The sequence below is a fragment of the Leuresthes tenuis genome, unplaced genomic scaffold (genome assembly GCF_036924035.1).
Source record: "Leuresthes tenuis unplaced genomic scaffold, fLeuTen1.0.hap1 SCAF_2, whole genome shotgun sequence".
Lineage (NCBI taxonomy): Eukaryota > Metazoa > Chordata > Actinopteri > Atheriniformes > Atherinopsidae > Leuresthes > Leuresthes tenuis.
In genome coordinates this window covers 19,074,348-19,101,939 of record NW_027325356.1, presented here as the reverse complement: position 1 = coordinate 19,101,939, position 27,592 = coordinate 19,074,348, and the positions used below count along the sequence as shown (strand labels likewise).

At 42.2% G+C, this 27,592-nt stretch overlaps 1 protein-coding gene across 1 annotated transcript; it reads left to right on the top strand.

The window, feature by feature from the left end:
- The first annotated feature begins 3,150 nt into the window (after positions 1 to 3,150).
- On the top strand, positions 3,151 to 27,592 carry prtga (protogenin homolog a (Gallus gallus)). The gene is made up of 19 exons (XM_072381307.1): positions 3,151 to 3,217; positions 4,613 to 4,915; positions 12,542 to 12,686; positions 12,824 to 12,957; positions 13,141 to 13,437; positions 13,521 to 13,680; positions 14,048 to 14,295; positions 15,789 to 15,953; positions 16,345 to 16,650; positions 18,128 to 18,316; positions 23,325 to 23,420; positions 23,539 to 23,725; positions 24,373 to 24,500; positions 24,654 to 24,824; positions 25,866 to 26,045; positions 26,132 to 26,255; positions 26,357 to 26,492; positions 26,691 to 26,804; positions 27,188 to 27,592. Exons 1-19 carry the CDS (start codon positions 3,151 to 3,153, stop codon positions 27,590 to 27,592), a joined length of 3,555 nt encoding a protein of 1,184 aa, XP_072237408.1.

Below are 27,592 nucleotides of genomic sequence, written 5' to 3'. Positions count from 1 at the left end.
GGTTATGTAAGACAGTACAGGTACTGCAAAGCAGTGAAGTAGTGCGGGGTCTACACTGCTATACGTACTATACCCACTTTTTTTCTGTAATCATAGACAATGCCCTCTTCTAACTCTCCTCTTACACTGAACATCACACTCACTGGTATGCCACAAGCCAACTTTTCACTTTCCGAAGAAGGTAAAGACATGACCTGCTTGTCTCTGCCTCTCACTGGCCAGCTCTGGCTGTCTTTGGATGAGTTATGTTGGGTTTATGCTTTAGATTCAGGGCACTAATTTCACTCTGAAGCTTACTCCCTAATTTCATTGTTTATAACACGGAACGACCACAGTACTGCTGCAAGGGAAACATAACAAGCAAACAGCTTATTAGTTGTGTGTGTGTGAGAGAGGTTACGGTGGCAGCAAATTGTTACATTTTTCAAATATTATAGTATAGTTTATATTTATTTATTTATTCATTTGGTTAGTTAGTTGAATATTTCCCATAAAACCTTTAAGCTACATTTAGTCCTAAAAGACTCGTTAATTTGTTTTGAATTGTTGAGTGAAGCTTTTTTTCTGACCAGAATTTGTTGCTGCCAATTAAAAGCTAATCGAGTTCAGAAATTAAACGACACCGAAGATCAAATATTTTCTTCTATTTGGATCAACTTTTTCATTTACTGGAACAAACTGCAGGCTTTTCGAGACGTAAGAACTGAAATTCAGAGCAGAAACTCTGTATCATTGAGTACATCTAGCTTAAACTTTCAAGTCAAACACCCTATCTTAGTAATTAAGACAGCAGTACAGTTGTATATACATATATATATATATATATGCATATTATAAACATTTTAGAAGCATTAACCCTTTCAAATGGAGTCCATTTTTCTCTGAAACTGAATCAGCACTTTCTTTCAATCAACACTGTCTTTTCTTCCTATTGAACATCACAGCTGTGCGGCGGTCCGGCCGCTGAACAAAGGTTCACAGACGGACGAAGGGGGAGGCCCACGGGGGGCAGAGGTTTTGATGTCGCTCCACAATAGGTGATGGACATCGGATCAATATCGACATTGACACAGCAGCTGTCCTGCTCCTATCAGTGCTCGTTTGTAATTGCAGGTCACACTTTTAAAGGACAAACTCATTTATATTAGCATGTTTTTTTTTACCCCCGCAGTTGGTAGAGACCATTTGGTGGGAAGTGGGTCGCTGATACTGAAAGATCTGCCCTCATCAATACATCTGACTTGTATTGACGAGGAAAAGAAAAATGTTCCTGCTGTGAAGGGACTGGAAATAAAAGTTATTCATGCAAAACTTGAACTGAACACTCCAGAGAAGTGTTGTTACTGAGGCTGCTGAGGTGGGTGTGTCAAGTAAGGTTACTCAACTTTAACTTGATGACATTTGTTTGTACATAAAAACTATAACTCAGGTAACAACCTTCAAATAAATCTCACTGAACTGTCTGTTTTGTGTTATTTCGGCTGTCCTGTGTGTAGAAGTGGAATGGCACTATTCTGACAAACAGAGTGAATTCATAATGAACTTAAATAAATGAAAAGTCTGTGAAACATACTACATGGAAAGAAGATCTTCATTCAGTATCTATTCAGTTTTGTTGTTGCTTTTCAGCTTTCCTCAGCAACTGAGTGAGTTTCCCATGTTCTCCTCGTGATCTCTTTATGTAAGCAAACTCTCAAAAAAATTATTTTAAATCCATTTTCTACTAGCCGGTCTAACAAAAAAGAGAAAAAAATACATTTGCGTATGCTTAACAAACTAAAAGGTGACAATTAATGTGCCAATCTTAACTGACAAAGTCCTTGTGAATACATCAAGGTAACAAGCTCCCATCCACATAAAGATTCAGCATCTTGTCTGTTTGGAGGTTCTTCAGGGATCAGAGGAGTGAAAAGAGACTTTAACCAATGCAAGACACTGCAGAACAGCAGAAGATGTAAACTGCACTTGAGTGAAGGTGGGCTTCCTAGTTGTAAAAAGCATGTACATTCACAGAAATATACAAATCAGTGCATGTAAAGACCTGTCCATGTGAGACCTTGTGAGATCTTTTAACCATAACATGGCACCCGAGCTGCTGTTATGGCTGAACACCTCATTTAGTGCTCGAGTGACCCTCAGCATAAGAAAATGCAGTATTAATCAGAATGGCGCAAGCTGCCTTTTTTGTGAATGAACTCCCAACCATGAGAGGACCACTAGAGGTGCCATCGTAATGTAAGTATAAAAGTAGTGTTTTCCAGTGTTTGATCTCTCCACTCCACTACATTTTAGACATGAAAAAGGCTACTTCATCACCTGAGAGTTTTAGATTAAATCTAATTTTATTCTGTCATGGATTGATGCTGATGTAAAGCTGAAACACTTGTCTGATCATTAAAAGTCATTAAGAACTTCCACGACGATTACCTGAGTCATTTTGAATGCAGTGTCAAAAAGTCTCATGTTTCCTGCCTTTTTAAATCTGCAAAATGTGATGATTGGACTGTTTGTTGGTCAAAGCAAGTCCAGTCCAACAAACAGTCATAGCTGAGAAAACATTAAGTGGTGAAAAGAGATGTAGCCACCGAGGGTTGGCTGGGCTCCATCTCCATGAATTACAGCCCTAAATGACTGCTTTTACATTAACACGGGCATATTAATCACCCAATGATGTAGCATGTCTCCTGTGAGTTATTTTAGTGCTGCTTCCTTATCATAAATGTGCATTTTTTGCTGAAGTAACACTTTTTCTATTGAACAACAGAACACTTCTACTTTGCTGTATTGTTCTTTTACTTAATAATGCTTAGAAACACTTATTTCAGCAATAGTGGGTGTTTGTTGGCTTAAACAGGAACCCACATTCACTTTTTATATCCAATGCTTGTCAAAACAATGACCCAAAAGTAGTTTTATAGAGCGAGTGTGCTGCATTTAAGGTGTCCTGTGTGTGTCCTGCCAGGAGATGGCGCTGGACACTTCTCTCCACGTTGACCTCCCTGAGGTGTTGAATTGACTCTGTCCATCCCAGAGGAGGGAAACTGCGCTCCTGCATCTCTGACCACTACTGATCCTCGTCAGTAGCGTTGAGGATCATGTGGAGGACACAACCATGAGAGAGTAGCTAGCATGCGTGGACAATTCATATAAATGGCGCCTGTCCAAAGGAAATTATACCAGCGTTTGCTGCTCTTTGTCATTTTTCTTCCAATCTCAGGTAAGAAGCATTCAAAACTTTGTATTTTGTGTGCGGGTGGAAACACGTTGAGTGCGGTGTGTCAGTGAGTGGTCCTACCTGCGTGTTCGTCCATCTGTGGAGGCTAAACGGGAGCAGAGAGCTCGGCTTTAACTTAAAGTTTAAAGAGCTGACGCTTAGTGTCAACGGCTGTCTGACTGTCTCCTAACTGCCGACCGCGAAATACGAATAAACTAGTGTTTTATCGCCGAGTTTGTCCATTTTCACTGATAAATGCATTTTATTTTTTTTTAACTACATAAACAGTTTAAAGTATCATATAATTGAGAGATACTAAGTCAATAAACTGTACAGTTTCAGTCAATTCAGCTGACGGGTAACCGTCGACACTCCGCTACATTCAGCTACATTGTTTTTTTTATAAAATATATTTAATAGTCAACGGAAATGATAGTTTTTTAGAAGTATAGTTTTACTCGTTATTTCAATTTCACCAGCTGTAGTCGGGGAAATTGAAGTGAGAGCTATTTTCAGATTCTTTTTGTCAGTTTAACACTGCTCAATGCCTCAATAAGCTGACTGAAACGTTAGAGTGAGGCATTATGAGTTGATTACATATCTAAATAACATGTACTTTGAACATCTTGAGCTCATACGAGTGAAATGACAGCATTCGTGCTATATCTATAGCTACTGTGGTTTTGTGATGCTCTCACAAGGGTGAAATTAAGGGTCATCAGTCCATCAAATATAGTCACCAACACAAAGCCAACAGGTGTTTTTATCATCCATGTTAATAAAGGAGCCGCACTGTGGAAACGCTTTATGCATGGTCTGCTCCTTTGGAGGCTTTGGAGTGAGTCATAATGCAGGCATAATGTGATAGGATGAAAAACATAGTCTAATGTTGTTCCATTAACCCTCGCTGAAAGGGAAGACCATGCTTGGAGTTCAGGATTAGGTTTCCATGTAAACTAAGGGGACTAAGAGGATAGTCTGTTTCACCTTGAGCAGGTGACTTTATAACTTTGAGTAAGTGGAGCAGAAAGACTTTATGGAGCTGCAGTGTGACACTGTGCTGAACAGTGGGGCCTCCAGCTGGCAGCAATCCTAGCCTCTTACAGTAAATGTGATATACTAGCTGAGATTGGGCTTTAATCTGTGTTGCATTTGGATCCGCTGTCACTGATAGTACCCACTAATGGTATACCGTGCCATAGCCCTTGTAATTACTGACTCCAGAAAAAAAAAAAAGAATGCATGCTGGTGTGTAAATGCTTTAAATTCTTTCTCAGACTTCTGGGAGTGAGCCTTGCTTCTCAGCTCCAACAGAAGACCTCTTGCCGATAACCACCTTCACCCCCTGTGTGCTTTTCTCACTGTTCTCCTTGTCTTTTTTTTTTTCTTTTCCCACAGGTGTTTTATGCTTTAGTGAGTTATTTTTCATCAAAGAGCCCCACGATGTCACTGTCATGCGGAAAGAAGCGGTTATTTTGGACTGTCAGGCCCACGGAGAGGCCCCCATTGACATGACGTGGCTCAAGAATGGAGTAAAATTAGTGGAGGATGAGCGGGTGTACCTGCTCTCCAATGGCTCCCTTTATATTTCAGAGGTGGAGAGCAGAAGAGGAGACAAATCAGATGAAGGGTGCTATCAGTGCCTTGCTCAGAACAAGTATGGAACAATCCTGAGCCAGAAAGCCCGTCTTACAATCGCAAGTGAGTATCATGTTGGAGTTGCCTGGACACTGAAAAGTGTGGAGGACATGCTATGTATAAATGTATTCAAGTTTGGGTATAGGAAAAAAAAAATCTACGTGGAGGTTGTTATTACTTTTAAAGATCTTTAAGCAACATAGACCTCTAAAAGTGTGGATTATTCAATTATACGTGTACTAGGACTCATATCTGTTGTGTTTTTAGCGGCTCAGTCATGCAATCAGAGCAGCCTTGGTGGTAGCAGGAAGAGGAACAATTCTTCAAAGTTAGAGCTTAAAAAAGATGTTGCTCAGATGGGGGGAAAAGGCCTATTGGTGTGTTAATGAAGGAGCAGGAGATTTGAAAGGTTAGGAGCTGTCCAGGAAACTAGCCCTCCGATGCTAAAGAGCAGATGACCCCTATTCACAGGCCTGGGCTTTCATGTTATTGCACCCTGATCGCTTGAGGAATTGTTCTTTAGGAATGCCTTCCCCTTCAGTGCAGAGCGAGTTGGCCTCGTATTTTAAGGGGGAAGGTAGGGAAGCTTCAGGCTGAGTTGGTCTTTCGGGACCTCATATCATCTCCTCCCACCATGAGATGCATGGCTGGTGTTGTGGCATTTTTTATAGATTGCATGTTGACCATTCTACCCTGCCAGCAATGCATTCCCAACTATGCTTAAAAAACACAGTTTTAACGTCCTATCCAAGATGCTTACATTTGACTTTGTCAGATAAATCCAGCTGTTACAAATATAGCTTTTATATATACAAATAGTTTCATTTGAATCATTTTTCTGTACAAGGAATAATAATAGTAGCGTATCGCCTGCAATCAGCGAGTGTCTTGTAATAAATGACATGAATTACTCTGCAGCAGAACTGAACTACATGCAGTGCTCACTTGTGGAGCTGGTACCTAAAGCGGACATGTAGTTTTATTAATTGATCGAGTAGTTTACCTGCTTTATAGCTTGAAGTAAAGAGGTGATAAAGGCTGCCAGTAAGCTTTACTAGTTTGTTTTAAAATGGCACTTAGACCTGCTAGAAGGTCTATCTGGAAGCTCATAAAATTTTCACATACCTGAGAAATGCCCAGTTGAAGGACACAACTGAGTGGGGGTTGTCACAAGTGGCACGCACACACACACACACACGCGCACACACACAAATGTGAATTGCTGTTTCCCAGTACGGTGGCTTTACCCTGAGTGTCTAAATGACCAAACTTTATTGCAGGCCTTCCCAGGTCACGAGGGATTGGAGGCTCTGCACACAATTGTTTTCTGCCTCACTAGTGAAAGAATGAAAAGCTTTTCACTCTGACCGTTTTTGTCCCCTTTGCCTCCCATGCTCACAAAAGAAAAGGTATTCTTTGGGGGCAGTTGTTTGTCCTGAAATCAGTGGACAGAATAGCTGGACTTGGTCACCACAGCAAAGCCAATTGCATTCACTGTAAAAGTTAAACATTAGTAAGTCCAAATACTTTGGCTGAAAAGTCTGCCGGGCGTGCGTAGTCTTCTATCTTGTGTAGTGTGTTCAGAAAACATGATACATTTTTCACATATGTCATCTGGAGAAATTGTATTTATTTTGATCCACGTGTTCTGGTGACCGGAGGTCTTTTCATATGTTAGCACCTCAGCTGGAAGATTGATGGTATAGTATGTGGGGAGCCTCACTGCCTGCTTTCATGACATGGTTTATGTCTCAGCGCTGGAGTTATGCTCTGTGGGAGATTTTTAACCCTTTGCTCTCAGGCTGAAGCTGCTGGTTGTCATTTGAGGAACGTGGTGTTGATGGAGAGCAATCTTAAACATCAGATCAGAAGGCATAGAGGTGAGATGGGATTTGGCCTCGATGAAAGAAAATGTGACACCTGGGCTTCATCTTCTGACTTTAGTTAACGGACTTCAGATTGATGGGGATATTGGTACATAGATTTGCCTTCTGAGTTGGCTCCCCTTTTAATTCTTCATGTGACAACAGGTACTCAAGGCAAGGAAACAAATGAACATGTCAGATTTCTGTGAACTAACTTAATTCTTCTCAAGTTTCACTGATCTAATATGGATGGCTTCACTTACTGTAAATTGACTGCGAAAGCCTCAGACCAGTTCATGGTGGTAATGCTTTTCAAGTGAAATCAGGGGTCTTGCCGGGAGACAAAACACCAAATTCAATGTATGGCAGCATGAAGACAGGATGAGATGCTGCTGGCCACCACTGAATGTAACTGAGGGAAGAAACACTAAACTTTATAAGTCTCACAAAAGAATTGTGTGTAATGTTGGTCTGATACATTTGCCCAGTGAGGTATCAGCGTTTCGGATCAGAGCCTCTTATGTGGATGTGGGAGGTAAATGATGGCAGCTGTTCTTTGACAAAACAAAGAGTAGTGCAGTGTCGGTGGTCAATTTTAGGAAAATTTCCCGGTAATTTAAAGCTTTTTACAACAGAATCAAACAAACAAAACAGGATTATCCAGCAAAATAATTATCAGTGCGTCATGATGGTGTCCTAGAGTAAAGTTTTGGTTTGCTTTTTTGTTTGCTGTGGTTCTTCAAGCGATACATATATTATTTTTATTCATTTATTTTGCATTTAAAGATTACAGCAGAACAAGCTTTAAAGAAAGTATGTGAACGAGCCGTTGCAGCTGATGTTTTATGTCCTCCCTGTGTCCATAGGCAGGCAGGTCAGGACCACTACTTTAAGTTGCTAAGGAATTCATCTGACATGCACTGGTTTGGCACAATTAGAAGCTCCAATAAGGCTAAAGCAAACCTTGCTCAGTGTGAACTACGATGCGAATGAATGAAATGCCCTTAAGTGAGACAACTCAAAGCCTGGAATCTTGTTTTTCTCCTCTGCTGGATACGAAAGGTTACCATGGTTCCCCTGAACGGCAGGCCTGGAGGTCAAAGGTTGCTTTAAACTGCTCGATAGATGGAGGGCAGAGAGACAGAGAACGGGGCTTAAATCTTTCGTAAAATAATGACAAATAGTTATCTAACGTTTTCTGTTGCCATGCTAGTCATCAACTAATCTACTTTTATTTTTAGTACATTTTTTTTGTCCCACATGTGTTATTTTGCCATCTCATTTGTCTAATAAAACATGAAAAACTATTAAACTTCATTTAAAAGCAGAATGCAGGTATACAGATTGACTTTCTTAACTCTCATCTGATATGCAGGTTAAAGACAATGAAGCCTCTGTCTGTGAGTGGAGGGTTGCTGTTGAGTGATTAGAAAACTTTGTGGCAGAGATAAGGACCTGGAGGAGGGGGATGAGCGCTCTTTCTAACACTGCTCCCCCACTGCCCGTCCCGAGCTTTGAGAGGTCACACTGCTCATGGGAATAGTTCTTTGTTTAGCCAGGCCAGCGGTCACTTGAGTGTCCTGCAGCCTGTGTGTGGAGCAGCAGCACATCTGCCAACCAGCCAGTGATTGATTTGTGGGCTTTTAAGCTTTGCATTCTTCTTTTTGCTTATCAGCCCTCCCTCTTCTTTTTTTTTTTCTGAGCATTTTATTAATGCTCGGTGGGGTCATTGAACATTGTAAACAACTCATCATTCAATGAAACTGTGGAGTTTTTCAGTGGAACTGGTGGAATGAGCAAAACCAGAATCACCTTATTTTCTTTAAGCGAGGAATCGGAGTCATAAGTCGTGTCAGCGGAAAAGTTTTGAAGGTTGATTCCATGATCTGAAAGCCATCAATTCAGCATCCGGCCTGCAGGATCAGGAGAGAATGATCAATTTTAATGTCCCAGCAAAGATTGGACCCTTGGGGGTGGGTTGGAAGAGGGATGGTTGGGGGGGGGGGGCATCCACATAACTAAACACACATGCTGCCTTTGTCATCAGCACCAGGTTTAGTCACACATACTATCTGTGACTGCTGATGAAATCACTTTTGGCCTTTGGAAATGTTGTGAAAATGTTGTCCTGTAATATTTCAGTGTCAGTGAGTGTGCGTTTTGCAGAAAAGCTTCCTCCTTAACAACAAAACTTAAAAGTCATGGAGAAAACACATATTGTTTAACATGAGATGTGCCTTCTCGACCAAAAAAGTCAAAACTGTGATTGCTGAAGTTGTCTTTTCATTCAATAGTAACTGAACTGAGGTAGCTGGTGTTATTTGAAAAGTTAAATGCACAAACAGACACTACAAAGCAACATGGAAGCATAATAGTGTTAAGTCCCCTGTTAAAATAATAGCTGACATGCAGGTGAAGTATGTACTATCCCATGTTTGGCTTTGACTAAGAAACTGACCACAGTAGCCATTGGAGAGATAGCTGAACTAATTCCTGGCATTTGTAGGGGAGTCTTTGTTTGGGCATGACCTGTCCGTTGACCTTAAGTGTGTTGAACTGCTGGCATCTGAAAGCCCATCTGCTGCAAGCTAAAGTGTGTTAAATGTAGCTTTAATACTCTGGTTCACTCAGGACCCCAGGGTGAACATGGCAGAATAAACAGGAATACCTACTCAACTTACTGTTGTATTTCTTAAGCTTTCAGTTTTGAACTCCGGACATTACTTGCACATTAGATCAAACGTATCCTTGTGAGTCATTCATCAGCAGATTTTGCCTGTTAAAAGTATCCTGATATCTCTCCTGAGAGAGGAAGACGACCTTTAAAGTTATCACATTGCAGTCAAATGTTTGCAGCAGCTGGACCGTGTGTAGCCTTTCTTATTTGCTGTATTAGCAGCAACTGGCAGATGTCAAAGATACAACAGCGAGGGATATCATTACAAAACATAATTCTCAATCCTCACAGCTGGAGAACAATGTAAGTGATTTCTAGGCGGTTTGCTCAGCAGCACTGGTTTGGGGTGGTCAAACAGCGTTCTGCCTGAGCCGAGTGCGAGCCAGGATTTGTGGAGGTCAGAGGTGAGAGGTGAGATTGCTGAGAAGGGCAGATGGTCGGAGCTGTTTCCTCAAGCTTTTGGGGAATGGGTTTAGGTATTTGTTCTGTGTTTGAGTTAGGGTGGAGGCCAAAATGTTCAGTCAAAGGTTTCATGTTTATATATTTTGGTGGAAGGAAGATTACAAATACGCAGAAGCTGTGTGACTTGGAGAAAAAAAAATAAAAAATTTGCCTTTTTCTAGACAGAAGAGTCGGTGATAGATGGCGGAATGAGTAAAAGTATTTGGTTAAGTAAATTACACAAAGTTTGATTTATTTGCTGTGGTAATTTAATCCACACATTAGATGCCCCCTCGGCAAACATCATCACTCAAAGCAGCAGGACTGCTATGGCCAGTATGTGACAACCTCTTGCTTTTATAGATTTTCCACCTCGTCTTAGTAGTTTATCAATAATCAATGATTGTCCCGCTGTTTGCCAATCCAAAATCTCTTGCCTGAATAGAAAGGCAAAGTAGGGAGGCAAAGGATCAGTGTAGCACATCTCCCATGCCCTGCAGTCATTTCGCTTCAACACATGGTGGGTGTGTGTGGGAAAGGGGCTTTGAATGCCTGTCCTTGCCTCTATCTTCACATCAAACAGCCACAGAGGAGTTACAGGGTAACAGCTCAAAACTAATTTGATTAAATGGGACTATAGTGAGGACATCTGATCCGGGCCACAGTTTGCCTCTTGTCCGACAAAGAATGATATCAGTAACTTTGTCCGGAAAACGGCAGCATAGTGAACAGCAGTCATGCATTTAATACTTGGTTCGTACTGCCATTAAGTTCCACAGATCCAGCCCTGCACCAGCACTGTGACAATTTTGAATTTCTTAATCCTCACTTTTCTGGTTGGATTCACATTAGATAAATATTTTATGAAAAATTATAATTTAGTAAACAGAAGTATACATTGATCTTCAGGAATTAACCTGTCAGAGTTTGTTTGGGTCAAAATAAGGCGCTCGTTCCAAACATTCCAGAGCGATTTGTTCGCAAGTTGCTGTCGAACGTGTAAAGGTCATAACTCACTGAATGTTTTTTGTTTTGTTTTGGTTTTTTTTCGTTTGAAAGTCAGAGCTCTCCTGCTGTTTGGCACCACAACACCTGGCACCTCTGCTCACACACAGACATTCATCATTCCCCTCATACACACCGCTGTGTGTTTATTGCAGTGCAGGGATTTCCTGTAGGCCTTTTCTCGAAAGCAGAAGTTAACACAGTGTGGCGCCGCATGTTGGGGAAAACACAACGATAAGGATGATGGATGTCGCTACGAAGTTGGCCGTTCATGCTTTTTGTGCGTTTTCATGCAGCATCTCTACGGGATGATATTAGAATCGAACCATTTTGAGGGTATTTTAGAAAGGTTTGGGCTGTTTTCATGTGCTGAAAACTTGTGGTATGAGCACGACGCCGTTCTTTCTGCTCCTTTGCTGAGTGCGGTTGGCTCACTTCAGCAGAAGTAGCTCCAGCTGTGTGGACAGAGGTTAAAGAGCACTGCAGTGTGTTTGTGTATCCATACTTAAGAGCTGATAGCTCCAGCTAGGCTGCAGTTGTGCATTCGGTAAACTGAAGTACTGAATTGTACTGAATTTTAGAAACATGTTTTGTTACTGTCTATTGATTGGTCTTTGTAGTATTGATTATGCTTGCTTTAACTGTATTTATTACAGTTAAAAGTAAGCACGCCCTGAGTCTCGCTGTCACAAACAGCAGTGCAATTGATTTCTTTTCACAAATGACTGACCACAGGCTTCTGCAGCTTTCTGAGAAAAGGGGGATGGTAGAGCTGTGGGTGACCTTTTAGGGACTTTTATGGCTCACAAGGAGAATCTGTCAGCAAAAATGGCTAAAAACAACAACAACAACTTAAATCAATGTAAGATTCACTGACATATGCAGCTGTATAAATGGCCTTGTTGTACTTCATGTTGGTTCTCATTTGCTCGCTGGTCAGCTGATGGCTGACAAGAGCTCAGTTTCAGGGAAACCCTATCCATGCAGGATATAGCTGTTCCACTCCAGTCAACACCTTCTTTCTGCACTCGGCATGTCTATGGCTTTCGGTGGTAGGCACCTCTGTTTTATGACATCCACTGGAACTGACTGAGATGGGAGGATGTCTGAAATAAATTTCTATGTTTGGAGACAGTCATTGATGTCATTCATAGAAATAAATGAATGTATTGATTAATGAATACACACATAATGGCCGTAATTTGGATTTTGTACTTGCAGAAATGTCTTTTTTTCGTAATGACATTTACCATCTATATGGGGGTAAGTATCAGTAAAGTGAAGTAAATCTAATTGTCAGTTATACTTCCTGCTGAGTTGAGAGTCTCTTCCCTGTGCTTTCTCTGTGGGGCAGTTGTTTCAGGCTTTTTAGGTATTTAATTTAATTTGCTTGGAGTCAGCTAAAGTTCTCACAAAGCAACAAAGTGAGTGAAACTCAACACTGGTTTTCACAACAAAGAAACACCTCAAGGGAGTTTCCTGTGACTTTATTCAAAGAAGACTTCTTTCATGGTTGCTGCCGAGAATTCTAGTTTGGTCTTTGAGATGTTTGTGTCTGTTAAAGTTTTCCCATTCTAAAACACTGCATGATGACGGAACAATGTTGCTAGAAGAGATCTTCTGGATTTGTTTTTTTTTTTTTGGCTCTGGTACTGCAGCCTTTGAAAGTCTTTAATTTGTTTCTCACGATGTTTTGTGCAGGTATGTCCTCTTTTGCACTCCAGCCGATGTCCGTAGTGGTGATTGAAGGCTCAGTTGCCAGGTTTTCCTGTAAAATCAGTGCACACCCTCCTCCTATCATCACTTGGGAGTTCAATCGGGTCACATTACCCCTCTCTTCTGAAAGGTATGCGCTGTTGTTTCCAATTTAACTTTGCGGTTCTCATTTATATTCTTCCAGAGAAGAACTTCAAAGATGTCATCACTCTTAGCCATATCACTCGTTGAAAACGTTCCACATTTAATCTCTTCTCTGTCATTTAGAATCACAGTGTTGCCCAACGGAGTCCTTCAGATCCACGGAGTGAGGCGAGCGGATGCCGGACACTACCGCTGCATTGCCACGAACGTGGCCAGCCGTCGCCGAAGCACAGAAACCACCCTCACTGTCACCCCAGGTGTGTCATCTAGCTTTTAATTTGGTCTGTGTCTTTGAAATAATTATAGACTTGTCAATACTTTGCTGAAAGGTTAATTAATTCTCTAAAGATACAGCAGCAGAACGATAGCTTTTTTTACTCGACTCTTTGCATCACATCACTCAACATGCACTAAAGCTGCCCTCCTCTCTCTCTCTGTAGCTCTCGGCCCACAACATCCACAGAGACCGCGCATCATCGCTGGGCCACAGAACATCTCGGTGTCCCTGCACCAGAATGCCATCCTGGAGTGCCTGGCTACAGGCAATCCACGACCCCTCATCTCCTGGAGCCGAGCAGACAGCAAGTCTATTGATGTTTACAACACCAAAGTGTTGGGAAATGGCAACCTCATTATCACAGACATCAAGCCCCAGCATGGAGGAGTCTATATGTGCAGAGCCACGACTCCTGGCACTCGGAACTTTACTGTCGCCTCAGCCAACGTCACTGTGTTAGGTAAAGACAGTGTACAGTAGTTTGACTGTGTATGTTTTGCTTTATACTGTTCGTTTGTAATTCTTCATCTTGCTTTTATAAAGCACCACCTTCCTTTGTGGAATGGCCTGAGAGCTTGACCCGTCCACGTGCCGGCACCGCCCGCTTCGTGTGCCACGCTAAAGGAGTTCCAGCGCCTCAAATCACATGGTTCAAGAACGGAGAGAAAGTTCATTCCAATGGTCGGATTAAGATGTACCACAGGTGTGGGTTTTTTTTTTTATATTAATTTTGATTCTTCTCTGATATGTCAGATGAATTTGTTTTGTGTGCACAAATATAGTAAACACAGGCCACATCTCGTCTGACCACGAGATGCTCGTTAAGCAGTCGTTGTTAACCAATATAAAACCATTTAGATCAATTATTCACTATGTTACCTGTGGTAGAAAGGAAACTGAATAATTTACAGCTGTGCAAATTGGATTTTTGTTGTTTTCCAATAATTTGTTCCTGCTCTTTATTCAACCGTCACTGCTTGTTAAAGTAATTATTGAATGACAACACCTTGGAGAAAGAGCCTCAGTAAGATGCTGTGTGGGTGTTTACTCTGTATCTATGTGTTTCCCAGCAAACTGGTCATCAACCAGATCATCCTCGAAGACGATGCCATTTATCAGTGCCAGGCAGAGAATAAGCTAGGATCGGTCCTCTCCATGGCGAGGCTCATCGTGGTGATGTCAGAGGACCGACCGAGCGCTCCCAGAAATATCCGAGCTGACACGGTGTCGAGCACTGCCATCCTTCTGGCTTGGGAGAGGCCTCAGTATAACTCTGATAAAGTCATTGCTTACTCTGTGCACTACATGAAGGCTGAAGGTGAGTGACGCGCGGACCCAAAAGTGAGAACATCTTTGTTTTTCGTTTGTGTCACAAACAATCCATAAATTTCAAGGAAACTGTTCATTCACAAGGACATTTAAGGTTTGTGACATTTATGCCAGGAAATACCAGAACATTGACTTTTCAGCTTCCTGCCTATTAGGTTTAGGAGCAACTGTGAGTGGCCTGTACTGTTCTGCTGGAGGTCAAAAACAGGAGTTATTCTAAATGAAGCAGAACAAAAGACTTTTGAACAAACCAGCATAGTCCTCAAGACCACAGACCTGTAGAATTTCGAGAGGCAGGGTCCCTTCCTTTACTGCACTGGCTGAAAAAAAAAGAAAAGATGCAGTATGAACACAAAACTACTCACAAAAAAAAAGCACATGGGATGTAGTGTGGCAGCATAAAAGCTTTAAGGCCTTTCAGCTTTCCTGGGAACTTGCTCTTGATAATAAGAGTCACATTCAAACAACACAACTTTTCAGAAAAAGTGCGCTGCCTGTCCATTCAGGCACTGCACTTAATCACAATGCCACTGATTTCCTCTGGGGAAGGAAAGTATGCAGGATTCAACATGGCAAAAAGAACACCTGCTGGATTTTATTGACAGTAAGGAGGTCAAAAAAAAGAATCTGACCAAATACTCTCTCCGTTTTATTGAGTAACTGGTATTTGTCAGGGATTTTCTGCACTTGATATAGATTTTTTTTTTTGGCACAGTCTCCTTGGTCCCAGTCAGAGAGAATAGCTGCTTATTGTCATTGACAGAGTATCAGACAGCGCACTCTTCACCTGAGGTTGATGACAGAGAGGCTTTCCACTAAACTGAGGCTCTGCTGAAAGGAGTAACTAATTAGCCTGTGTGATGGAGTGTCCAAAAAGTGTGTATTCTGTGAGGCAGCGAGCGGGTGTGAATTGGAAAGAAAGGCAAGCATTGTGTCTTTACAAAGAGGCTTACTGAGGCGTTTAGACTATTTAGAATGCCTTTTGTTTACTCTGGAGTACCTTGTTTACCAGGTCACAAATCAGACCAGGTATATAGTTTTTTTTTTTACTCTGGGAAAAAATGTTGTGAGAAACTTTGTTGGGAAGAATGGGAAGCAAGCGTTGAGCATAGCTCCAAGAAATTTTGTCATTTGTAAAAAGAAACTGTAAAAAAATTGTAAAAAAACTTACACAACTCTGTATTTAACCGGTTGAAAATCAGAAAATGTAATGTAATGGTAATTTACTGTGTCTATGCAGGTAATTATACCCTAATTATTTTAAGTTACTCAGTTATTAAAATACACAAACAAAAATAATTACAAGATTTTATTTCGTAGCAGCTTCGTAAACATTAACCACGGATATCCTGCCATATCCTGCTTTTTATTTTCTTATTCACCAACCTGTTTTTGTCTTTTGTCTGTCATCATTAGCCTACTAATGATACTTTAAACCAAATCCGCTTGACAGCTAATTTTATAACCTTGTCAATTGTACAGGATTAAACAACGAGGAATATCAAGTTGTCATCGGAAACGACACAACTCGCTACATTATAGATGATCTGGAGCCGGCTCGGAACTACACCTTCTACGTGGTTGCCTACATGCCGATGGGAGCCAGCCGCATGTCGGACCACGTCTTCCAACACACGCTTGAAGATGGTGAGTTCTGCACCCAGGGAACGTTGGAAATGAAAAGCCCCCTCGTATTACTAAATGAGTAAAATGTGTTTTACAGACTTCTGTGCACAGTGGAAATTTGAGATAACCTTCAATAAGAGCTGGAAATGCTGATATGTCTGTTTAGAATGCAGACAAAAACTCTCAATGCTTCTTCTTTTCTCATCATAACAAGCAGCTCTAATATTTCATTTCACTATGCTTCCAGTGTGCACAGTTTCTCCACTCTGTGGTGGACAAACTTGGAATTATGATTACTATTTGTAGTTTTAAGTTTTACTTTTAGGTTGGGGATGTGTTTTGATTTGTAATCAGGTGACACAATCACTTAGTCGTCCTTCGCCTAACTTTCCGGTCCTATTTTTCCCCACAGTACCCCTCCGGGCCCCGGAGCTCAGCCTCACCAGTCGCAGCCCCACAGACATCCAAGTGTCTTGGCAGCCTCTTCCAAAGAAGCTGAGTCGTGGGCGAATTTCCGGCTACCGCTTGTCCTACCGCACCACTGCAGAGAGTGCAGTATCACAGTTAGAGCTACCTGGAGATATAACCCAGCATCTCCTGGAAAACCTGCAGCCTGACACCATCTACCTCCTGCGCCTTGTGGCTGCCACCAGCATAGGGTGGGGTGAGCAGTCTGCCTGGACGTCTCACCGAACTCCAAAGGCATCCAGTGCTCAAGGTACAACATTTTAAAGAGCTCTCCTCCAAATTTCTGAAACAACAGCCTGAAAATTATACAAAAATGGTGATTTTTTCATTTTTTTTTTGTTTCAAAGTTAAAACACGCCGTCCTGCTTAAAGAATATTGTCGTTGACAAACAGGAACTTGACCCCAACAGCTCAGTTATCACTGCACTGCTTAGCTCAGATTAAACCACGAGACAGAGCAAGAGATAAAGAAGAGCTTGCACTAATAATGCTGTGAAGGCAATGCGTTTCTTACACGCTGACCTTTGCCCTGCACTGTCAATAGCATTGGAAGGGCTTCAGTCATGGGTCCTAAAGGAAGCAGCTCAGGCCTCCGGGTGGGAAAGAGTATATGGCTGTTTGGAGGTACATCTGAAGCATTGAGGCGGGGGAGGGGAGGATTTGTTTTTCCTGCCCATTAGTCTCCAGTTTAGACTCAGACAAGTCTTTCACTGGCAAGCTTCTTATTGCTAATATGAAGTTGTGTGATACGGCTCCCTACGCTGTTAATAAGGTTATCTCTGGTTTGTATTGAGTGTGAAACAGCTGGTGAGCTATCGTACGGTAGTTAACATTATTCAAAGGAAACCTGGTCAGGAGGCTCATCTGCCCAACACATTAACTCTGGAAACAGCTCGTCACAGTTTCCTGACAGTCGTCTGTTAGATGCTATCCATGGAAAAACACTGTCTCTGAAATCTTGTTGAATTTGATTACACTTGTTAGCCCGATTCTTTCATTGGAAGCCCAAGAACAAGCTGGAGAAATCTTTTATTAAACAAAGTATTTATTAGCGATCACATGTAAAGTATATTGCATCGCTGGACTCTGAGTGATGAGCTCCCGCAGGAAATCCGTCAGGCCGAGCCTCGATATCCGGAAGCATTTCATATTTATATTCAGCTTTATCTCACAGGTTGTACTCACACTTGCCAGAGTATAATTGGCCATTTTTTAGTGGCTTGAGCAGGCCAATCACTGTCCTCGTTGTGTTCTTTGGATGTGATAGACTATGTGTATGTGTGTGTGTGAGAGTGCTGTTTTAGGCGTGTATCTAATGTACCAGACCTTTCTAACCCAATAGAGATGTTTTGTCTGACCCAGTTGTTTTGTCTTGCTATGTCATCCTAAAGACTTGGACCATTTAAGGTCATCTATTGTGCAGTATGAGCAGAGTGGAAAAGTACCAGCTCGGAAAATAGGTTATTTAGTGAAATACAGAATATGAATACATAATGTCTAAGAACAAAGCCAATTATAACACATTAAAGAAATATTATAATAGTTTGCAGTCAAACTGAAAATCAAGCCAAAAACAGAGATGTTTTTCAGTTACGAGGCAGCCCTTTGATTACATGCACCCTTATCCAGAATGTGTTTCTTTTCCTTTGCATTTTTGTCTCAGTAAAGCATTTTGTAATATCATCATCATTGAATCTGAATGTTCTCTTGACTCTGTCTCCGGTCAGTTCCTCTGGCTCCCGAGTTGCACCTGGAGCCTTTGAACTGCACCACTATTTCAGCACGGTGGCAGTTGACACCCAGAAAGTCAGCCAACATGCAGGGCTACAAACTTTTCTACCATGAGGAGAGCCAGCCTGAGAGCGCCCTGGTTCAGCTGCATCCGTCTGCGAACACACACATCATCGAAGGCCTTGGTGAGTTTTCCTTCAGGTTGCCTTGTGCCCGAGGGACACCTTCTGTGTAGTTTACTATTTACTTGTGTGTGAACACCACCGCATGACTGATATTTCATAAATACTTTTGCTGTAATGTATCTGTTTTTATCAATACTGCATAATGATAATGTGTTTAATGAAGGACACAGACACAAAACTTAGTTATCTAGCATCAGAATTAGCATAATTAAGGATCTTAGTCAGTGATAATGGGCGGTCATCAAGGAGCTTAAGTACTCTTCACTCATTAGAGTCAATAAACACAGGCAACCTAAATGGTCAAACAAATTCTACAAGTGACTAAAATACAGTCACACAGTACAGTCTGTACAATTATTCAAACTCACAAACTCACAAGGTGTTCAGGAAAAAAGCCTGCGGAGGACAAATTTGGTTTAAAGCATTCACAGCATCTGTTGACAGGCAGGCATGTGAGTGATTAATAGGCTTTAGTCTTGTCATGTGTTGAGCAGAGGTTCACTGGGCGTAGAGGAGAACAGCACCACATCCCACTTCCATGACCTCCTAACCTCTGAGCAGGAGTTTTGTGTGTGTGGCTTTTTAGCTGCCGCCGAATGGTGTTTGGAGCACATCACATCTTTTCTGGCCTTCAGGTCAGATTCATTTTAGCTGTTTTGTTTGAAAAAGGAGAGGAGGCTCAGGCCAGTGCAGTGGACATCTGACCATCTGTGGCCAGAGGGGGTCAACCAGGTGGTCAGCAGCTGACTTGTAAATCAGGAAGCTCTGTGCTTGAATGAGATCTGAAAGAAAGGCAGAGAGACAGGGAGGCACTATAAATTAATTAGGTGTTAACTCTAACCACTGCAGGCTTTTAATTAGTTAGACATTTACTTCAGCGGATTGCAGGGCTGCAGTACAGCTGTTGTTAGAGTAACTGATAAGCCTGACCTTAAATGATAAAGTTTAATACGATATAAGATAACAACTAAAATTACATGCCAAATTAAGAATATCTGTAGATGGTGATCAGAAAGTAGTCACCAAAATATTGAACTACAATTGAACAATTTTTTGTCAATTAACTTCAATTTATTTTTGTCTTTTTTTATGTGTTTTTATGTTTGGACTTCTGAATGAATGCTTTGAGAAGACGATCAAGATGCAGTGAGTTGGCAAAACTGGCTAAAATAAAAAAAAAGGGCTTTAGCTGAATAAAAAGAATGCACTTTGTAAAAGGAGCTTTGAAGGGCTGTGTTTTAGAGAGGAAAGCTGCTCTGTGAAGGCTGATTTATCTTGTGTTTTATGACTGCTTTGAGCTGTGTTGCTGGAGGAGCACAAACATCAAAGACTCTCATTGTGTGGCTTTGAGAGCCACAAAAATAGTTTATTAGCCAAGACCTAAAGGAAACGCATCTCCCGACTAACTGACAAGTTACTGAGTTGCTGACCAAACAATGGGCAGGTTTTTTTGAGCTCTCTAAAATGCTGCTCTGTAAGTATCTAACCCCCCGTGTGGCAACACATCCTGCAGCAGTGAAAACACTGATATGAGGAAGGTTTATGCAAGAGGAGATTTGAACATGTTTCGAAAGGCTTTGGAAGTGATCCCAAAAAAATTTAAACACATAAGAAGATTTAATGGCAGTGTAGATAAAGATCCTAGGTAATGATAACAGCTGTTACAGTAAAACAAATGGAAGTCATTGACTTGGTGAACACCCTCTGTGACGGCTATAAAGTCATTCACACTGTAACTACAGTTTGTCAGCATTAGCCAACACAGGTCACTGGTTGCATCGTCTTAAGCAGAAGCTGCAGAAGTTAAGAACATTTCTTGTAATAAACAGTATTTTACAAATTCTTGAGATGGAGCACATCGTAATCTGCGTTGTATATGAAATCTGCATATTTTAGGAGGTCTCAGGAGAATCGTCTGTTTTAATTACGAATAACCACATTGATTGTCTCGACTACAGCCTGTAATTTACTGCAGATTATCAGCAAGTAATGACAGCAGGCGCGATTTATACAAATAAGATCAAAACCTGAAAAAGATGGGAGACAAATCTTTGGTTTACTCATATTATCCAGTAACAGTGGTGATGCATTACAAGCTGACAGGAAAAAATCTCTTTGAATCTTTCTCAGCAGGTGATCACTACAAACTAAATCTGCTCGCACTGTAAATGACATTTCCTATAATCCATTTGATGTTGAAAACAGCAACATTGATTCCTGAACTATCAGCTGTAGCAATACTGGATGCAGCTGAGTCAGCTCTGTGTACAACTGCAGAAGAGCACGCTCTGAAGTGCCCCCCCCCCCCTGTTAAATTATCACTTATGACAATGCAGATGATTGAAAGCGCCCCACGAGAGACAGGAATGTGTTCAGGAGGCTCCAGTTGGGTGTAAATGGTGCTGTGATGTGACCTCTCCTCACGTGTGTATACTCTGCTTGGCCCATGAGAGGAACATGGAGTCATCACTGAGGCTTAAATACCTTTCATACCTGTTGGCACCAGACACCGCAGCATGCACAACTGTAGATTTATCTCTCTGCTGCAGGCCATGTTGCATCCTGTCCACATTAAAGATGCTGTGACGTGTATTTGGTGTGAAAACTAGGCCAAAACAGCCATCACTTAAAAGGTTGTTTCATGCTTAAGCTGCATGCGTGTCACTATGCGTCTTGGTGTTGATTTGTGTGGGTAAGGGCAATGGGGGGTGTTGGAGGGGATGATAGATGCTGGTGTGAGGGTTCATGCAGGAGTTGACATTTATGGCCCCTGTTCAGGGCTGGTTTGCCGCTGCCTGGGGGGCCTTTCGCAGCAGAACAAAACTTCAGGGGCCAACGAGAACTGCATTTCAGCCATTTAAAAAAATAAAAAGAAGAAAGAGGGAGATAGTGGGGCACAAATGGCTCAATTATGCTGTTTCATACAAACAGAAAGATTCTACCCTGTATGTCTTCACTCAGAAGAGCTTCTAAAGCAGAGCTCTACTTCTGGGTGTCAAAACTAATTGACAACTAAAATTATTATTGGCTCTTAATCAAAGTCAAAAGAAAGTGTACACGTGGTATTTGAAACGTGTGCTGTAAGCATTTTTCAGTCTATTGTTAAATCTAAACGCTACTTAAAAAATCTAATCTTAAAAGAACAAACTATTTATTTCTTTGTTGCAGAATCTGGTTGTGAACGGTAACACCCTGGTTGTTTCTAATCTTGTTATTTGTTGAACCTTCAGGATGTAACAATATATTTTGGTCACATAACAAAGCTTTCGTTGCTTTTGAAAGTTCTGCTCCTCTGTGGCTGAAAAAAAAACCTGTCGGCTGAGTCGTCTCTTATCAGGACACTGCTACACCTCTTATCAAACAGCATTTTATTTTGACTCTTGGTGCTTCCCTGTTTTTGCTCTCACTTCCTCTGCTTGACCCTCCCCCTTCAGAGCTGGATGTGTAACCCCTCCTTTTGCAGGATTTAGCTTGCCCAGATTCCATGTCAAAGGTCGTGGCCCAGATGTCACAGCTTCCCCCCTCTCAGAGCTCCTCTCTCGCATAATTACGGTAGACCCATTGTATTGTGGGGCTGGGAAGAGGTGTCCTCTAAATGCCTGCTCGTCTTTAGAGGTGGACACTAAGGCTTAACAAACTCCATGGATAAGAAGAAGGGCCCTGAAAAGAATGAAAGCCTAGGACTTCTGATTTTATCTACCTCTTTTAGGAACAAATGGAGAAAGATGCCGTTTCAGACCATCTTCTTGCTTGATTTTGACATGTTAAACATTTACATACTCTCCTCAAAGACCAGCAACTCACATCCAACAGCACCAAAGAGCGGCATTTTACCTTTTCTTGCTCTTAATTGCCTTTGCAATTAGCTATTGAAAGTTTCCCTGTGAAAAAAAAAGATTCTCATCTCATATCCACACCCACCACCCTGAATTCTTTCAGTTTTATCTCGACCAGACCTGCTGGCCCTGGTGTGGTTCCAGTGAAACTCCTCAGGGCTGCTGGGGGGGTGCAAGTAGCTGAGCTCCACCTCCTCGAAACTTTGCAAACCTCCATGGAAACAAATGCATCTCATGTGGTCTCCATCTACTGTGATGCCCTTACAGCAGAAGGGCTGTTTTTCCTGCCGGATACACATAGCTTTAGTGATAGTAACAGGATCAAGATTAACTTGTGTTTGTGTGTATGATGTAGGCATTCATATTGGGGTTATCTATTTACTTCCTGTGTAATGACTGTTGTTACCACGTCTAGCTTATATGCCACAGAAACAAGAATTCAAAATGGTAGCACTCACATTTAAAACTTTCTAACATACTAACAGGAAAAAGAACATTAATAATGTCTTATCAAGCAAACTGACTTCCTGTTGAAACCGTTGTCTCCTCAGACTGCAACCAAACATCTGAGAAACATTAACTTTAATTAAAGGTTGACTCATAAGACCCACAATATCGATATTGTACGCAACATTTAAATTAGAGTCTGATCATAATTCTTTTTAGAGTAAAAGGGACATTTGGTCAGATGGCTATTGTTCAGGAGGCCTGCAACTGCTGTTGACCGTCTGCAGCGTCCCTCCCAGGGGATTTTGTCTCTGTGTTTGACCCCTGGACTCAGAACCTGAGAAGAAATGGCCACTGACCGCTGACCAGTAGACCTGACCGGGGCCGGTGAAAGAGCTTTCTCATTTGCAATCAAAAGAGTTGGGGTGACAGGGTGATGGATAGTGGAGCTCCTCTGTTCTGCTGCCCTGGGTGCTGTTGAAGCTGACCAAAGGACTCGCAGCACCGAGCATCTGTCACACACTGCCTCACCTCCCGTTCCCACCACACCAGAAACCTCACTGACCCCACACTCACACAGTTCAGCTCGCCTTCAAACAGCAGCCGTGCCTCCTATTGGCTGTAGGAGTCTGACATAGCGTCATGTTGAGTTATTACTTTGATTGGAAAGTAATGGGGAGCATAATGCTAGACTGAATATGTTTATTTGTTTTTTTTTCATTAAGATCCTAGAAAGAAGTACCACGTCAAGCTTCTGGCTTATAATGTTGCTGGAGATGGGTACCAAGCAGACCAGACTATCAGCACCCCCGGATGTGTGTGTAAGTGATGCAATATACTGCAAAGTGTTCTCTGTGTTTCAGGAATCACAGGGCGTTAAATTCCTTATAAAACAAAGTGGGAAAGATAACATAAATCTCAACGTACTTTACCTCTCAGCTGTTCGAGATCGCCTGGTGCCCCCTCCGCCTCCTCCACATAATGTGCACGCCAGGACCAACGGCTCCTCCGCTGTTTTTCTGCACTGGGCCCGGCCAGCCTTCACCACCAGCCAGGTGGTCAACTACACTGTCCGCTGCAACCCTATAGGCCTGCAGAACGCCTCGCTGGTGCTCTACCTGCAGACGTAAGAATTTATTCATAACACAGGCTGTCATTTAAAGCTTCTGTAATGCTTTTGTCCATCCAGCGTCACTCACACATATTATGGCCTTTTAAACTTGTTCTGGCTTTTATGCTTACAAGTAATTGTGTGATTACATATCTAGAAGACTCAGCAGTTTCTGGTCATCTGATGAACTCATATTGAGTAGTGCAGCTTTAATCAATTTCTGTTAACTTCTGTTTATTACTCTTCTTTCTGTAGGGTGTTACGTGAAAGGTCGAACTATATTTACCGACTCACTTACTGTGTTATGGCTTTATTCAATCCATAGTTTAGCCCCTTCTCTGTACGTCACACCATGTAATTTACAGCGATACAAACTTTTCATCATTTTTTCAGAGACAGTTCAAACTGAATCACATTACACTGAACAGCATGAACACTCTCCTCAGCTGTGACTCTGTTGCTCTGCATCACCATCTCCTGGACATTTATAAACCAGCAGTTCACCTCAGTTAAAACTGAATCTTATGAAGTGACCACATCTCACATTTTATTTAACTTATATCAGTGTTTTGGCTTGATTCATTGAGCATTGCATTTAATCAGTTTGGAAACTCCTGTTTTTTTGTTGTTTTTAAAGTACCTGTCGTCTCTTTATTCTGCAGGAGTCAACAGAGCCTCCTGGTGCGAGATCTGGAGCCAAACACTAAGTACGAGTTTGCCATTCGCCTTCATATTGACCAGCTGTCCAGCCCCTGGAGCCCTGTAGTCTATCAGAGCACCTTCCCTGATGGTGAGCGTGAAATTTATATTAAATCTTCAGTTACTGTTGGCATGAGCATGCACTTCCAGTTTTGATAACGATTCCATGTTGAAGTTGCTCACTGGCTTTCTGTTCCAGTGTTTGTGGTTTTTTCACATTGTCCTTTCATCCATTACCTCGCAGCTCCCACACAACCTCCGTCCAACATCAAAGTGGCTCTGATTGAGGAAGGCACCGCACTGGTTTCATGGAAGCTCCCAGATGAATCCAGTGTAGCTGTGACCCACTACACAATCCTATATGCCTCGAGGAGCGACTGGATTGCTGGGAAATGGCAAGTGCTGCAAAAAGAAGGTAAGGAGGAGAGTTGAAGTACATTCAGATCTTCCTATCAGAATGTATAAAATATACGATTTCCAGAAATAGAAAGCAGGATGACAAACTTCTTTTTTTTTTAAACAATAAATATTGTGTCTGGTGCAAGAGGCAGCAGAGAGGTGTTTTTAAGAGCAGATGACCCCAAGAAAGACATATAACTCCCCCTCTGCCAGTGGCAAAGAGGTCAAAAGTGAAGCCATTCATAAATCCCCTCCCACCCAGCCCCCTCTAACCTCAGGCTGAGCATTCACTCCCCCCCCTGCAGTCTCTGCTGGACACTGGTAGTGTGGAGACTGGGTGGTTGAGAGAATGTGAATAGCTCTGACCCCCAGTGCTTCCCCTCAGATGTCCCTCTCATGAGGATAGTTTTTTTTGTTCCTCTTTCAGTGCATCACAAAGTCCTGTTCTTCACTAGTCTGCTTCAGGGTTTAAACAGTAAAAGAAGTCATTTAGGGAAATATGCCTATTTATGATTATTTTTTGGCATTTTGTTTTATTGTTTTTAATGTCTGTTGCTGTCGACCACTCCTTGCTATGTTGCTTTTGTGGGACTGCACATCTCTCTTTCTGCGCTGGAAAAAAATACCCCAAATCCTCACCCTCTTTGTGATTGATATCATGGTCCCTTTGGACAGAGTTAGGCCTGCTGTTTTCCATGTTTCCAGTTTAAGCAAAGGAGCTGCCTGCTCCAGCTACGTGTTTAATTCATAGACATACAAGTGTCTGGAAGGAAAGAGGCGTGTGGGATAATTCCAACAAGGGGACTTTTTGACTTATTTGACTTGAACCTATGTTTGTAGATTCCTGACATGTTGACTGCATTTTGACACTCTTAACTAGTCTCTCCCACTTGTTTGATATTTGACCAACGTAATATTAATATATTCTTACAATAATAGTCAGTTGGCCTTAAGTTTGCTGCGTGAGGGCAGGCTGCTGTCGTGTTGTTAAACCCTCAGCAGATAAGGTTAAAAAGACAAAATCCTTTTATTCACTAAGAGTCAAATCTCACCACAGGGAGTATTACCATGGCGCTGCTGGAGAACCTGAAGCCGGGTCAGGTGTACTTGGTGAAAGTTTCTGCATCCAACAACATGGGCGATGGGCCATTTTCTCCCACAGTGGAGCTGACGGTCAGAGCAGATCTCTCCGCTGGTAATGATATCCGGCTCTCTCGTGGCCCCACACACTCCACAGGTCAGTGGCATAAACATCACGTTAACAGAGACACACGGCTTATGATGGGCAGGTCTGTCTGACAGTGTAGCTCTGATCCTTCACAGGCTTTTCTGACAGCTTCTACCACCTGGACCAAAAGTCAGTGACCGGTATTGGTGTGGGAGTCTGTATCGCTCTCATCTGTATCATCATCTGCGCTTTCATCATCGTCTGCAGAGGCAAAAACAGGTACTTAGTGTCTCTAAGCGCAGTGATAACAGTGATTACTGTCCTCCATTACTCTCATGCCCTTGACTGTCCTGTTTGGTGTGTTTTTTTTTCCCCTGCAGTAAACTTTCAGCTGTTAAAACTTACCGAGAGCAGCCGAGCACATCTGCTGCTGGACATCTGGCAACTGAGGGACAAGCAGAGAATGCAGAAGTAACCATGCCAATGATTAGCCGAAGCCACTTCATTGATGCCAAGGTAAAGCAAACTTATCAAAATCCTGGGAAAACTTTGGAATAATATCGCTCTGGTACAATTATCTGTAGTTTCCGCAAAATGTGAAAACCCCGATGAGAACCACTTATAATATGTGGATAGTAAGAAAATTGTAACTATTCAATCATCCTCACTTTACAGTGAAACTTTTCAGTCTTTACGAAATGTTTTTTCTCATAGGGGGGAACAAATCTCATCATTAATTCTCTTGGCCCTGTGCAGCTCTGCTCTCAGAAGAAAAAGAAATGGTCTCTCTTCAGCAGTGACATGACAAAAGACGACAAAGAAGCTCAAGTAAGTTTAAGAATGATGAGTTCTGCTCATTAGTTCATAATCAGCAGTTTGTGGGTTGGAAGGGAAATGAATATGGAGGGTTTTGAAATGACGGAGGACTATAATGCATTGAACCTCCGGCACAATGCTCGCCATATGCCACGGCTCTAACTTTAAGCATAGCTTTCTGTAAACTCAGCCTAAACACAACTTCAAGGTCTGTTTGTTGGTGTCTGTTGGAGGTTTGGATGCTTAGTAATTTGTCCTAAAATGATTTAAGAAGCTCCGTGTTTTTTTTAATGAGTTAATCTGAAGGTGGAATATTATCTACACAGAGATCAATTTCAACTGTCAGTAGCTGTAAAAATGAGCCGTGAGACTCACAAACTTTCTCTGTGCTGTAGAATAAGAGATACGGCGTCGTCTCCTACCAGGCAGGCACCACAGTGTTGACCTTCGAGGAAGAACTTTCCGTTTCTCCAAACCAGCCCACCACCCTGCAGTCTCTGCTGGGGCGTCCCGGCGACACGGAGGGATCCTCCAACAGCGAGGGCAGTCACGAAACCGGTGACTCGGGTCGCTATTCTCACGATGAGACAGAGTTGACAAACTTATCCTCTGGTCCCAACAGTCGCCCATCGTCTCTGAGAGCAGAGGACAGCGGAGACTTGGACTGCGGCGATCCTGCTGGAGAACTGAACACGCTGTCGGAAAAGATTCTGACCGACCTTACGGAGAAAGAGCGCGTCGATGGTGGCTGCAGTCGTCAGGAAGCTCAGAGCAGTTCTCAGTCTGCACTTAGTGTGTAG